General features: G+C 42.6%; 1 protein-coding gene across 2 annotated transcripts in view; it reads right to left on the bottom strand.

The window, feature by feature from the left end:
- LOC126236439 (DNA repair protein XRCC3-like) overlaps positions 1-16,137 on the bottom strand; it is an 88,592-nt gene that overhangs the window by 3,590 nt on the left and 68,865 nt on the right. For both annotated transcript variants that reach the window (XM_049945752.1, XM_049945751.1), the window contains one exon: positions 11,013-11,222. In XM_049945752.1, the coding sequence (XP_049801709.1) occupies positions 11,013-11,222 (210 nt within the window). The remainder of the gene's footprint in view (positions 1-11,012; positions 11,223-16,137) is intronic.

Here is a 16,137-nt window from a genome sequence, read left to right as displayed (position 1 = left end):
CAATAGAATCCAAGATAAAAAAGAAGCTACTATAGTTAACAACTTCACAAGAGAAAAAAGAATGAAATCGAGTATCCAGAAGGAAACCATATATCTACTGATTCAATCTGTGATGTCTATGAAGATTGCAGCATGGCATCTGATCACATAACACAAAATAGTGTCTCAGCACCAAAACTATGTGACTGGCAAAGCCTTAGGTGGCCTTTCACATTTACAGACTATAAAATGGATCCTGTGGAATACCACCATAGTGCAAATTTTGTCACAACAGGCAACAATGAAGAAATTTCTATTTCAAATGCCTTGAGAACAAAAACTACTACAGTGCAATGTCTGACTATTAAAAATCCATAATAAAATTGAAAAGTTGGGAGTCTTGCAGGATTTCCAAAGAACATAAAACCTTCACCTGCCACCGGGAACTGCATAAAAAGCAAGATGGACGTTATAAAGCCAGACAAATAACAAGAGGTTTTGAGCAAGAGGAAGGACTAGACTATATGGAAACCTTCAGTCCTTAGCACGTTATGCATCAATTAGACTGCTACTTAGTCTTACAGCTACAAATAAAACGAAAATAATTTTTCATGTGAAGACAGCATTTCTATACAGCAGTCTGCATAGGGGATATCTAGATGAATCAACCTGACGGATTCAACAATGATACAAATGGAGTTTGTGGGCTGAAGAAGATTTTGTGTGGCCTAAAACTAGTTCCAAAGAATTGGAATGAGAAACTCTCAGACTACCTGATGGCATTAGGATTTGTAAGTACAGTACTGGTGATGAGCCTTGTATCTATTACAATAAAGACAGAAGCATCATTATCACATTGTTTGCTGCTGATAGACTAGTTACTGGAACAAGGACAGACAGAATTACTGAAGTTTCGAACAAGATGAATCAAAAATATGAAACAACATTTGACATAACATTTCAAACTGAAATGCCATATCTTGGAATGGAAATTAAAATAAGCCCACATGAAATTTTCACATATCAGTTTAAGTATACAAAGAAAATCTTAAGATAGTTACAGCTATGGAGTGTGGAATGGTGACAGATGAAGAAAATCTTGGCAATGATAAGCCACTGGAAAGGATTGTATCCTATCAAGAAGTATAGGGAGTCTACTTTTCGTTGCAACAATATCTCACACTGATACCAGTTTTTCCATTAATTACTTGAGAAGATTTAGCAATACACCAATGGTTAGTGACTGGGAAATGGTGAAATGCATTTTTCACTACCTAAAAGGAACTATGATGTGTAGTATATTCTTTGTGGAGGTTCAACACTGCTTGCCCATGCTGATTCTCATTATGTAGCTGATATCTTGGCTAGATGCTCCACCAGCAGAGCTCTTATTATGCGAGAAGGCTCTGTCATATGGTATGCTCGGAAACAACATACTGTGGCAACTTCAACAAATGAAGCAGAATACCGTGCCGCTCTCTCTTCATCAATGATGCATGTTAGATATGACACCTTGGACAAGGTTTTGAATCAGCTGACAGAACTGTATATTGACAATCAAGTTGCAATACATATGATGAAGAATACCTATGAAGGAAAAATAACAAGAGTCAAGAAACACTGAAATTCCATAGAAGTTCATTCAACAACATATTGGAATGAATATCAAACCAAAATATGTTGAAAGCTCAAATCAACTTGCTGATGCACTGACTACACCACAGACTCAAAGTGTTTGAAGAATTAAGACGAAAAATAACTGAGGAGGTGTGCTGAGGGTTAATTATTTTTGTGTGTTTTATTGTTGTATGTTATGTAAGGTGTTCTTATACACATTCCACATTTTTTAAAAATAATTTTGCATTGATGCCTGCCCACTTCACTCTGCCAACATGTTACATACATTCTCGCCTACTGGCGACAGTCTTTATTCTAGGGTACAGAACACTCCCCATCATTAGTTTAATGATGGCTTTTGTGTTGGGATGGGCGAAACTATGGATACTCTCAATAACTGCTCTACATTGGGTTTCAGGTGTGAATGGTCTGGGTGTGGGTCTAGACAGATCACAACAAATAAGGTCCTTTGCACATAATAACTGTAGTTGCTTAAGCTGTACAGTGATTGCCTTGTTTTGAAGATATTCTTGCAGCTATTTATATGCAGCTTGCACTGCAAAGAGTTGACTGTAACCAATGGTACACTAGATGGCACCAATCATAGAGAAGAAAAAAAAATTATTACATTTCCTATTCTTCTTATACACCTTATGTCTGCTGTAAACTGACTAATAAATTCTAACTGTCCAAACCGCCGCGAAAAAAAAAATCCTCCTTGAGTTTGCTAAAAGCAAATGTGATTGATCTGTGATCTGTATAGATTATTGAGTAGCCTGGCCTCCACATATAGGCAGGAGTGCTGCACAGCTTCGTATATGGCTAACAACTCTCATTTGTATCCATTCCAATTGGTCTGAGCCTCCTTCAGCTTATGGAGGCTTCCAACTCTTCTCCACATACTGGTGGAAAGCTGTGCCGACTGCTTGTTAGCTAGCATCTACCACTATACCTAATGACACATCCCAGACTGGGTTGGGACAAGAGAATTGCTTTTTATAAGCTTGCTTTTACTTTATCAAAGGTGCACTGCATCTCTGGCATCCTTGGTAGGGGGGTCAGCCCATTGCATTGATACCTGACAGTTCTGATGTCAGTGGTGCCTGTATCTCTGTTGCTCCCACCTCGTGTCATTGGTGGGAGTTAATGATTCCCCTGACTCCTAGGAATCTTCTCAATTGCTTGAAATCCACTGCATGTGGAATGTCTTTAATAACCTCAATCTTCTTTTCTTGTGGCCATTCACAGCCACCAAAACTGTATGACAGGAAAGTTATCTGCTTCAGGCGCAGAACACATTTTGCTTTGTTTACTATCAGACCATACTTATACATTCTGCTGAACACTGCACTGAGGTGCTCCTCATGTAATACTGCCACTTTGGAAAATATCACAATACCATTGAGTTAGACAAAACAGACATTCAGACCCCTGAGTACCTCATCTAAAAATTGCTGCCATGTCTGTATGGCATTTTTTAAATTGAATGGTATGCACAGGTTGGTTGGTTGGTTGGTTTGTTTGGGGAAGGAGACCAGACAGCGTGGTCATTGGTCTCATCGGATTACGGAAGGATGGGGAAGGAAGTCGGCCGTGCCCTTTGAGAGGAACCATCCCGGCATTTGCCTGGAGTGATTTAGGAAAATCACGGAAAACCTAAATCAGGATGGCCGGACGCGGGATTCAACCGACGTCCTCCCGGATGCGAGTCCAGTGTCTAACCACTGCGCCACCTCGCTCGGTATGCACAGGTATTCAAAAAGTTATTACTGTGGTCTTGAGGGTATCCTCTTCTGCAACTGGGATCTGATTATAAGTCTTTTTACCGTTGATCATGCTGAAGATCGTAGCTCCAGCTAGCACATTTGTGAAATCCCCTGTGTTAGAACTAGGTAGCAGTTGGACGATGGTATGTGCGTTTAAGGTGTAGTAATCTCCACAGGCCCCCAAGTGCTATCCTTTTTACCAGTTTCTATAGGGAGTCCAGGGCTGTCCGATCTGCATATGGTGCCAGTTTTAACATTTCTTCAAATTCTGCCTTTGCTGCAGAAAAAACAGTTAGGAGCTAATCTCCATGGCCAGACAGACCAGCTGTCCAGGTTTTTTCTTAAAACAGCACACTGTGGTATGCAGCACTTTACCTAATTGGCTGCCAACTTCCTGTCTAGTTTCTGGTATAATCGAGCAACAGGTGAGGCAATGGTATTGGTAGTGCCACTGTATATAGCACCTGTGCTCACCTCACTGTTCACCTTAATCTGTGCCATACTGAGATTTATCTCCGAGCTATGGTGATGATTAAAATCTGCCCTCAGTGTTGGCTCATCCAATATTCTTCAGCACAAACTTCCACTTGAACTTTCTACTGAAACCAAGGTCAACTGTTACATCACAATCATGATATGTTGTTGGCTGCCATAAGGTGGAGAGGCATGGGTACCATTGCATTTTAGCTCTGCCTGAACAGTGGCAGACTTACGTCTGAACCCGAGCCGATTAAATAGGAATCATTTGCTTTCTTGTCCTTCGCATAAAAAATGCCATGATAATGTAAGCAAGCAGGACTGGTTTCCTGCACTTGTGGGTGAGCTGCTGTTAATAACCAGTCCAACCACGGATATTGTGTCTTCAAATATGGTTAAGTTCTTAATGCTGCTGTCAGGAACTGTGTCATTTCCTTCATTTATAATTTAACACACTTGTGGAAACTTGGGGCTAGTTGTGCCTACTGCAGGCCACTATGGCTATACGGGAATTTGGACAGGGATGTCAGCCACGTGGCCTTTTTTTCCTCCTTTCTCTTTATTTAGGGCACAAAAACAACTCAAGTCATAAGTGCCCATGTCATACCTTTAGAGCACCCATAAGTAAAAGAAGGTAAAAGCGAATGTATGTTAAGCCCGATTGATGGAAGGAAAGAGAGTTACAAACAAATACTTCCCTTGAGGTAGGGAACACAAAACATGCCGTACGGAAAGCGGAGATTAAATGTCCTTTACTATAAAGCTAAGACAGGTAAAAAGTAAAACACGGCAGACAGCCCATGCATCATTCGCTAAAACGGCCAAAACTGTAGATAGCAAAAATATAGTGGAATTTAAGCAGTTAAAAAAGGGGCACTGGGTCAGTAAATGGCAAACTGTCAAAGGTTGATGACAATGAGCACAAAGTGGTGAGGGATCACCATGTAACAAATGGTGATGGCTAAAATGCTAATGCCAAACACACAACCTAGCTAAAATGATATCAGAGTGACACCATCTGCCGACAGATGGCAACAGGGAGACTATCTGAAGGAATGAAAGAGCTAGCATCTCAACGTAGGACGACTGCAGCCTCAATTCCCGTCACACCAATGTGATCAGGAAACTACATGAACATCACACAGTGCCTCCCTCAACAGCGAGCAAGTGGACCCATTGCACCACAGGATGGCCTGTGTGCAGCACACAGAGGTTCTGAAGGCCACTGAGAGGATCAAAGCATATTACACAATTAAAGAACCCCATGTCACCAGATGAACTGGGTGGCCTGATAGAGGGCAAAGAGCTCTGCTGCAAAAATCGAGCAGTATTCTGGAAGCCCATACTGAAAATGGTTGGTGCCACTGACGAAGGCACAGCTGACACCATGGTCGGTCTTAGAGCCACCAGCATCAATGGAGGTGCTATCGCCACATTCTGTGGGAAGGTCAAGAAACTTACAGCAATAGATCGAATATGGAGCAGTGGTCTTGGGAAGTGAATAAAACCCAAAATGAACATAGCCTGCCACATGAAGCCACGGCAATGGATGGTTCACGCCCATTGGGAACATAGCAGGTGTTGCTGGAACAGTCACTGAAAACGAAATCAGGGAGGCAACAGAGAGGAAGGGCGTGCCCCATACTCGAGGTCAAGGCAATCATCGAAAAAGGGGGGATAGCATGGGTGGCCCAGCCTTGGCAGATAAACGACATGCATACCTGCTGAAGAGAACATCACGCACGTATGACAGTGGTAGTTCGGCAGCTTCTGCATAGACTCTCTCGATCAGAATAGTATAAAAAGTGCCAGTGGCCAAATGTATTGCACGATGGTGGATTATGTTAAGGGGGCATAGGATTGGCAGATGTGCAGAGAAATAAATGGAACACCCACACTCTAGTTTCAAATGGACAAGGAATCTGTACAAGCATAGGAGGGTGGTCTGCTCCGCTCTCCAGGAAGTATCACTTGGACACGTAGGACGCTGAGGGACGGGGTACAGCTTGAGGCCAGATAAGACACGTGGGAGGACCAAGGAAGTTTCCTATCAAGCATGAGCAACAGGAATTTTGTAGTTTCAGTGAACAAACAAGCAACAGGACCAAGATGTAAAGATGGTGGAAGAAACCTATTGCAGTGCCAGAATTTCATGCAAACGGTTCTGCCAGAGGAAAAGTGAAAGCCATTGTTGATTCTCTATGAGTAAAGACAATCACGACATCACTGAAGACATTGCTCAAGGAGACAAGTCAGTGGAGAACTGCAATAGATCACAAAATTGTCAACAAATAGGGAGCTGGAGATGTCTGGCAGCAGACAGGCCATAATATGGTTAATAGCTATAGCAATGAGGTTGATGTTCAGGACAGATCCTTGGGGCACCCCGTTCTCCGGATAAAGCTGTCTAACATGGCCAAACCAACAAGTTCCTTGAAAACTCTGTATTTTACAAATTCCTGAAGGAAATGGGGCAGGTTGCCTCAGAAGCTCCACATGTATAGAATATCAAGGATACCAGTCCTCCAGCAGGTGTTGTATGCTTTCCCCAAATCAAAAAACACAGCCTCAGTCTGTTGTCGCCACAAAAGCTTTTCATGACTTGGGTTGACAAAGTGACGTGACTGTCAACTGCAGAACTGCGTGCACAAAATCCACATTGTGCAGTGATTAGCAGATTGTGAGACTCGAGCCACCATATCAGCTGGCCATGAACCATACAAGTTGGGAATACAAGATAAACAGGTTGCAGGTGGCATTGTGCATGCTGCTCTAGTTCCTGGAAAGAGAGAGTTTCAAGGAGTGAGACAGAATACAGGAATTTGGAATAGCAGAGAAGCAAAATTTTACAGATGGAGAGGAGGCACTGCAAGGAGGTTCAGACCTGATTTACATGGTTTGACTGAGTTGCTGAGGCCTAAGGATTGGTGAAATCTGAACAGATGTATGTCACTGACGAAGGAGGGATTTCAGCTAGATATGAGTAATTAGATGGTAAGGCCATTTGGGGAGATTCCATGAGCCAGGCACCAAAGCAGGAACCTCACAGCTGACAAACCCTGTTGAATCCTGAATGAGTCAGTTCACTCCTCCACCCAACCATGATCCATCCTCACTGCCCCAAGATCACCCCCTGTTAACTTCTCAGAACTTCTTAACCTTGAACTTTGTTTCAGCATCATTCCCCAAATTGCTCAACTTATAAGATAACCTTACATCCGCAAAAACAAACAATTTTCTACCTAAAAACTGAACCTGACCTTATGATCCTACCTGCTGATGAAAGCTCCATCATTATAGTTTTGAACTACAGTGATTGCCTGGCAGATGGACTCTGCCAACCGTCAGATGCGTTCACAACGATTCCATTCCAGAAATACAACAGGATCTCCCGTCTCTCCTCAAATCCTTAGGCCTGTTCAAGAACTTCTCCCTGAATCTCTGGGACCAATGACCTAGCAGTTTGGTCCCCCCTCCTCTTTTTGATCAATCGACCAACCAACCAACCAGAATCTCTCTCTCTCTCTCTCTCTCTCTCTCTCTCTCTCTCTCTCTCTCTCTCTCCCTCCCCTACCACTCTCTGCACTCCTACACTTTACACACTTCCTAAAATCCATAAGCCCAACCACCCAGGATGCCCCCCATTGCAGCCATTGAGAGAACCTCTGCTCTTGTAGACCAATACCTTCGGCCTATTACTTGCAACCTAACCTACTGTATAAAAGACACCAACCATTTCCTCCATTGATTACATCTCCATTGGTACTCCAGAATCCACCTTATGGCATGTTGCACCACTAATAGTCATTTCCTTTCCTGTTCTACTCATAAATAGAATGAGGGAAAAATGATTGTTTATATCCCTCCGTAATAGCCCTAATTTCTTGTCTATGTTATTCTTACATACAATGTATATTATTTTTCTAGAATTCTTCCAATAAACCAAAGATGACCATTCACTTTCCCTACCACATTCCTCACATGCTCATTCCATTTCATATAGTTTTGCAACATTACACCAATATATTTACACGATATGACTGTGTCACAGAGGACACTACTAATGCTACATCCCAACATTGTGGTTTCTTTTTTTCCTACTTATCCGCATTAAGTTACAATTTTCTACATTTACAGTTAGCTGCCATTCATTACAGCAACTAGACATTTTGTCAAAGTCATCTTGTATTCTCCTACAGTCACTTAACATCAAGGTCTTCCCGTATATCACACTGTCATCAGCAAACATCCGCATATTGCAGCTCACCCTATCCACCAAATCATTTATTTATACAGAGAATAATAGCGAACCTATCACACTTCTCTAGGCCACTCTTGACCAACATACTGGGTTCAATAACTTAAGAAGTTGTTGAGCCACTCACATATCTACAAACCTATTCTGTATGCTCGTACCTTCTTTAATAGTCTGCAATGGGGCATCATGTCAAGCACTTTCTGGAAACCTACAAATATGAAATCTGCCTGTTGCCCTACATCCATAGTTTGCACTATATCATGTGAGAAAAAGGAAAGCTGAGTTTTACGTGAGCAAGTGCTTTCTAAAACAATGCTGATTAATGGACATAAGCTGCATGGTCAAGAAAATTTATTATATTCAAACTGAGAATATGTTCAAGGATTCTGCGGCAAACCGATGTTAAGGATATCAGTCTGTAATTTTGTGGGTCTGTTCTTTTTCCCTTATTATATAGGAGTGACCTACATTTCACTTGAGACTTTGTGCAGGGGCGAGACATTCATGATAAATGCAGGTTAAGTAAGGGGTCAATACCATAGAGTACTCTTTAAAAAACATAACTGGGATTTATTTGTTTTCAACTCCTTCAGTTGTTTCTCTAAACAAGAGATCCTTATTACTGCGTCATCCATACAGGAGTCTGTTCGATGGTCAAACGATGGGATATTTGTAAAATTCCCCTGAATGAACACTTTCTTCAACATAAAATTTAAAATTTAGGTTTTTATTTTGCTATCTGCAACTGCCAAACCAGACTGGTCAACAGGTGACTGGATGGTAGCCTTAGACCCACTAAGCAATTTTACACAGGAACAAAATTTTCTTCAGCTCTCTACCAGATCTTTTGTTAAGGTATGACGGTGGTAGTAGTTGTATACTTCATGCATAGGTCTTTTCACAGACACACAAATCTCTAATAACCTTTGCTTGTTGTCATTTGTACATTCTCCTTTGAACTGAGAGTGCAACAGTCTCTGCTCCCTCAGCATTTTCCGAATCTCGTTATTTAAAGAATCGTGTGTCTTTTCTGTTTCTAAATCACTTCCTAGGTACATAATTCTCCAGACCACAATTTAAAATCCATTTAAACTCTGCCTGTAATTCCTCTGCGTCCATCTTACTGGAACTAAGTGATGGTTGGTTGGTTGGTTGGTTGGTTTAAAGGCGGGAGAAGGGACGAAACTACGAGGTCATTGGTCCCTTGTTCCTAATAAAACAATGCTACAAGGGTGAGAATAAAATGGACAAAACATATAACACAAAACGGAAAGAAAGGAAAAGCCACAAGAACAAAGGGAAGGCAACAAATACTAAAAGGAACAAAAGAGGACAAGAAAACAACAGCGAACTGCTACAAACAGAAGGGAGTAAAACATGAAAGCAGATTTCAGTGGCTGGCCAACCACAAGAATAAAAAGGGAAAGCCAGCCACTCTGCAACACATTAAAACCTCCACCCTAAAAGCACTAGGGTGGAGGACACGGAGGGACAAAGGACATGCGCTAAAACTTACATAGAAGTATAAAACCCACTCTCACAGATAAAACGTAAAACTGAATCTGCTGTGGAGGCATTGACGCCCAACACTGAAGGCAGGGTGCTGGTAAAGTTAAAATTCTGCCACAGAGCGGCTAAAAGTGGGCAGTCCAGCAAGAGCTGGACGACTGTCATTTGGGAGCCACATCGATACAGAGGTGGGTCCTCGCGACAGAGTAGGTAACCATGCATTAGCCACGTATGGCCAATGCGGAGCCAGCAGAGGACAACTGATTCCCTGCAAGAGGCCTGCATGGAAGGCTTCCCCACATTCATACTCTACTTAATGACACACAGTTTCTTGTGTGCGCTGTTATGCCATTCTGTTTCCCAAAGCCGGAAAACCCTGCGGTGTAAGACACAACGCAGATCAGCTTCAGAGATGCCTATCTCCAGGAGCGGTTTCCGCATCGCCTGGTCACCGGACTCGTCCTAAAAGCTTCTGTTGCTAATTGAACCCCACAGTGGTGCACAGGGTAGAGTAAATGCAATGCTGAAGGCGATGCCGAACCATAAACCACACTCCCATAGTCAATTAGGGATTGGACAAGGGCTCTGTAGAGCTGCAGCAGCGTACAGCGATCTGCACCCCAATTGGTGTTGCTCAGGCAATGGAAGGCACTGAGGTGCTGCCAGCACTTCTGCTTAAGCTGACAAAGATGAAGGAGCCAAGTCAATCGAGCGTCAAAAACCAGTCCTAGGAACTGATATATCTCCACTACAGTGAGTGGATCGTGATTAAGGTAAAGTGCGGATTCCAGGTGAATGGTACGACTCCGACAGAAGTGCATGACACACGAATTTGCGGCTGAAAACTGGAAGCTGTGCGCTAGAGCCCATGACTGCACCTTGTGGATGGTTCCCTGGAGGTGCCGCTCAGCAACAACAGTACTGGAGCATCAGTACAAAATGCAGAAGGAGAAGTTATAAGTTTCAAAATGACCTTCCTACTAAACTTTATACAAACACATAACCATGTATGCTTGTTCATTTATGCATCAATCTAGTACGCGATTTTTCCTATTAATCAAATGCTTTTTTTGTTGAAATTCTTACAAATAAAACAACGAAAAATCTCACACTCTCTCAACAGTACTTTCCACATTGAGTTAAACTTTATACCTAACTTCCCAAAAAACATAAAATTACTGATGTCAAAGCCTTTGAAGTTATAATTACAGCATCACTGCTTTTATTTCAATTAAGAATATTTAAGTTTATGAAGTGTGCTACATAAATAATTAATTGTGCAGAGTGTGATATTTGTTATTTTAAACATGCATGCACAGAAATCATCCAAAAGCTGCTTTCTTAGGCTAAAGGAACAATAAAAATGTAATACAATACAATATATAACTATTACTTAGCATAAGTACCTGATTAACACAAACAACTGCTGCTTTGTATTGTTCTGCAAGTGCATGAAGTTTACCACCCACATTTCGAAGGTCTTTTGCTCTGCTCAAGGCATCTCCATGTTCGTAATTGCGAAAAACACCAGCAATTGAGTCAACTACAATAAGCTTCACATTACGCTCTGACAGTAAACGGGGTAGACGAGTAGCAACACATTGCTTTAAAACCTCCTGTATGGAAACAGAAAGAATTCATCAAAGAACTTATGAACACAGAAGATATATTTTTAACGTATAAATGCTACTTTTTTGTTTTTCAATAAGTCTATAGAAATGCCTAACGATTTATTAGGTCTGGCAAGCAATATAATGGAACAATCGTTCAAAAAATTACATTTGAAAAAGTATGGAATGCAAATCATTACCATATTTGAATACAAAACATCTTGATAATGTGATGGATGCTTTACAGTGTAACAGAAATCAACGTTGGCAGATGTATGTGCCTCCAAATTGTGTGGACTGTTTCTCCAATAGCTTGAAAGTAGAGGTGCAAGACCCTCAACCCTGTCATTGTATCATATCCAGGTGCTACTGATGGTTTCACCGCTTTTACACTCAACTGTTCAGAGCAGAGTTAGTGGGCAATTAGATAAGGTGAGGTTAGTGTGTTCTTTGAACATTCATGTAATTTAACGTATCTGGGATTCACTTAGAAGACATATTTTAGCTGGGCCAACATGACAGGTCATGAGTCTTCTTGTCTAAACAACTTATTGTCAATGTTTCACATCTATACATGGCTACACTCCATGCAAATACTTTTAGAAAAGAATTCCTGACACTTAAATCTATACTCGATGTTAATAAATTTCTCTTCTTCAGAAACGCTTTTCTTGCCATTGCCAGTCTACATTTTATATCCTCTCTACTTTGACCATCAACAGTAATTTTGCTCCCAAAAGAGCAAAACTCGTCTACTACTTTAAGTGTCATTTTCTAATTCCCTCAGTATCACCTGATTTAATCTAACTACATTCCATTATCCTCGTTTGCTTTTGTTGATGTTCATCTTGTATCCTCCTTTCAAGACACTGACTGTTCCGTTCAATACTATTCCAGGTCCTTTGCTGTCTCTGCCAGAATTAAAATATCATCGGCAAACCTCAAAGTTTTTGTTTCTTCTCCATGGATCTTAATTCATACTCCAAATATTTCTTTTGCTTCCTTTAATGTTTGCTCAATACACAGACTGAATAACATTGGGGGTAGGCTACAACCCTCTCTCACTCCCTTCCCAACCACTGCTTCCCTTTCATGTCCCTGGACTCTTTATAACTGCCTTCTGGTACCTGTACAAATTGTGAATGGCCTTTCGCTCCCTGTATTTGACCCCTGCCACCTTCAGAATTTGAAAGTGAGTATTCCAGTCAACTTTGTCAAAAGCTTTCTCTAAGTCTACAAATGCTAGGAACGTAAGTTTGCCTTTCCTTAATCTAGCTATCTTCTAAGATAAGTCGTAGGGTCAGTAATGCCTCGTGTGTTCAAACATTTCTACAGAATTCAAACTGATCTTCCCCAGGGTCGGCTTCCACCACTTTTATCATTTATCTGTAAAGAATTCGTGTTAGTTCTTTTGCAGTGGTTACTTATTCAACTGATGCTTTCTTTGGGATTGGAATTATTATATTGTTCTTGAAGTCTGAGGGTATTTCACCTGTATCATACATCTTGCTCACCAGATAGTAGAGTTTTTTCATGATTGACTCTCCCAAGGCTATCAGTAGTTCTAATGGAAATTCCTCTACTCCTGGGGCCTTGTTTCAACTTAGGTCTTTCAGTGCTCTGTCAAATTCTCAAATTCTTCATGCAGTATCATATCTCCCATTTCATCTTCACCTACGTCCTCTTACTTTTCCATAATACCGCCCTCAAGTACATCGCCCTTGTATAGATCCTCTACATACTGCTTCCACCTTTCTCTTTCCCATCTTTGCTTAGAACTGGTTTTCCATCTGAGCTCTTAATATTTGTACAAGTGGTTCTCTTTTTCTCCAAAGGTCTCTTTAGTTTTCCTGTAGGCAGTATCTATCTACCCCCAGTGAGATAAGCCTCTACATCCTTACATTTGTCCTCTAGCCATCCCTGCTTAGCCATTTTGCACTTCCTGTCAATCTCATTTTTTGCCTGCTTCACTTACTGCATTTTTATATTTTCTCCTTTCATCAATTAAATTCAATATCTCTTCTGTTACCCAAGAATTTCTATTAGCCCTCACCTTTTTACCTAGTTGATCCTCTGCTACCTTCACTATTTCATCTCTCAAAGCTACCCATTCTTCTTCTACTGTATTTATTTCTCCTGTTCCGGTCAATTGTTGCCTAATGCTCTCTCTGAAACTCTCTACAACCTCTGACTCTTTCGGTTTACGCAGGTCCCATCTCCTTAAATTACTACCTTTTTGCAGTTCGTCAGTTTTAATCTACAGTTTATAACTAATAAATTGTGGAGTCCACATCTGCCCCTAGAAATGTCTGACAATTTAAAACCTGGTTCCTAAATTTCTGTCTTACCATTATATAATCTATCTTCCAGTGTCTCCAGGCCTCTTCCATGTATATAACCTTTCATGATTCTTAAACCAAGTGTTAGCTATGATTAAGTCATGCTCTGTGCAAAATTCTACAAGGCGGCTTCCTCTTTCATTTCTTCCCCCCAATCCATATTCTCCTACTATGTTTCCTTCTCTCCCTTTTCCTACAATCGAATTCCAGTCACCCATGACTATTAAATTTTTGTCTCCTTTCACTATCTGAATAATTTCTTTTATCTGATTATACACTCCTGGAAATGGAAAAAAGAACACATTGACACTGGTGTGTCAGACCCACCATACTTGCTCCGGACACTGCGAGAGGGCTGTACAAGCAATGATCACACGCACGGCACAGCGGACACACCAGGAACCGCGGTGTTGGCCGTCGAATGGCGCTAGCTGCGCAGCATTTGTGCACCGCCGCCGTCAGTGTCAGCCAGTTTGCCGTGGTATACGGAGCTCCATCGCAGTCTTTAACACTGGTAGCATGCCGCGACAGCGTGGACGTGAACCGTATGTGCAGTTGACGGACTTTGAGCGAGGGCGTATAGTGGACATGCGGGAGGCCGGGTGGACGTACCGCCGAATTGCTCAACACGTGGGGCGTGAGGTCTCCACAGTACATCGATGTTGTCGCCAGTGGTCGGCGGAAGGTGCACGTGCCCGTCGACCTGGGACCGGACCGCAGCGACGCACGGATGCACGCCAAGACCGTAGGATCCTACGCAGTGCCGTAGGGGACCGCACCGCCACTTCCCAGCAAATTAGGGACACTGTTGCTCCTGGGGTATCGGCGAGGACCATTCGCAACCGTCTCCATGAAGCTGGGCTACGGTCCCGCACACCGTTAGGCCGTCTTCCGCTCACGCCCCAACATCGTGCAGCCTGCCTCCAGTGGTGTCGCGACAGGCGTGAATGGAGGGACGAATGGAGACGTGTCGTCTTCAGCGATGAGAGTCGCTTCTGCCTTGGTGCCAATGATGGCCGTATGCGTGTTTGGCGCCGTGCAGGTGAGCGCCACAATCAGGACTGCATACGACCGAGGCACACAGGGCCAACACCCGGCATCATGGTGTGGGCAGCGATCTCCTACACTGGCCGTACACCACTGGTGATCGTCGAGGGGACACTGAATAGTGCACGGTACATCCAAACCGTCATCGAACCCATCGTTCTACCATTCCTAGACCGGCCAGGGAACTTGCTGTTCCAACAGGACAATGCACGTCCGCATGTATCCCGTGCCATCCAACGTGCTCTAGAAGGTGTAAGTCAACTACCCTGGCCAGCAAGATCTCCGGATCTGTCCCCCATTGAGCATGTTTGGGACTGGATGAAGCGTCGTCTCACGCGGTCTGCACGTCCAGCACGAACGCTGGTCCAACTGAGGCGCCAGGTGGAAATGGCATGGCAAGCCGTTCCACAGGACTACATCCAGCATTCCCACGATCGTCTCCATGGGAGAATAGCAGCCTGCATTGCTGCGATAGGTGGATATACACTGTAGTAGTGCCGACATTGTGCATGCTCTGTTGCCTGTGTCTATGTGCCTGTGGTTCTGTCAGTGTGATCATGTGATGTATCTGACCCCAGGAATGTGTCAATAAAGTTTCCCCTTCCTGGGTCAATGAATTCACGGTGTTCTTATTTCAATTTCCAGGAGTGTACATTTCTTCTATCTCTTCCTCATCCGTGGAGCTAGTTGGCATATAAACTTGTACTACTGTGGTAGGCATGGCCTTCATGTGTATCTCGACTACAATAATGCATTCACTATGCTGTTAGTAGTAGCTTACCTGCACTTCTATTTTTTTATTCATTATTAAACCTACTCCTGTATTATCCCTATTTGATTTTGTATTTGTAACCCTGTATTCACCTGACAAGAAGTCTTGTTCCTCCTGCCACCAAACTTCACTAATTCCCACTATATCTAGCTTTAACCTATCCATTTCCCTTTTTAAATTTTCTAACCTACCTGCCCGATTAAGGGACCTGACATTCCACTCTCCAGTATGTAGAATGCCAGTTTTGTTTCTCCTGATAACAACGTCCTCCTGAGTAGTCCTCACCCGGAGATCCGAATGGGGGACTATTTTACCTCTGGAATATTTTACCCAAGAGGACGCCATCATCATTTAACCATATAGTAAAGCTGCATGCCCCTGGGAAAAATTACGGCTGTAGTTTCCCCTTATTTTCAGCCGTTCGCAGTACCAGCACAGCAAGGTTGTTTTGGTTAATGTTACAAAGTTAGATCAGTCAATCATCCAGACTGTTGCCCCTGCAACTACTGAAAAGGCTCCTGCCCCTCTTCATGAACCACACGTTTGTCTGGCCACTCAACAGATACCCCTCCATTGTGGTTGCACCTACAGAATGGCTATCTGTATCGCAGAGGCACAAAAGCCTCCCCACCAACAGCAAGGTCCTTGTTTCATGTGGGGGTATATACTAGTTGTACAAAACATACATCCATATATTCAAATGTACCTACACTTCATTAAAAAAAATACATACAGTGAACTTAAGGCTTTTCTTTATTAATGT

Source organism: Schistocerca nitens, chromosome 2, assembly GCF_023898315.1.
Source record: "Schistocerca nitens isolate TAMUIC-IGC-003100 chromosome 2, iqSchNite1.1, whole genome shotgun sequence".
Lineage (NCBI taxonomy): Eukaryota > Metazoa > Arthropoda > Insecta > Orthoptera > Acrididae > Schistocerca > Schistocerca nitens.
This window is presented reverse-complemented; position numbering and strand designations above follow the sequence as displayed.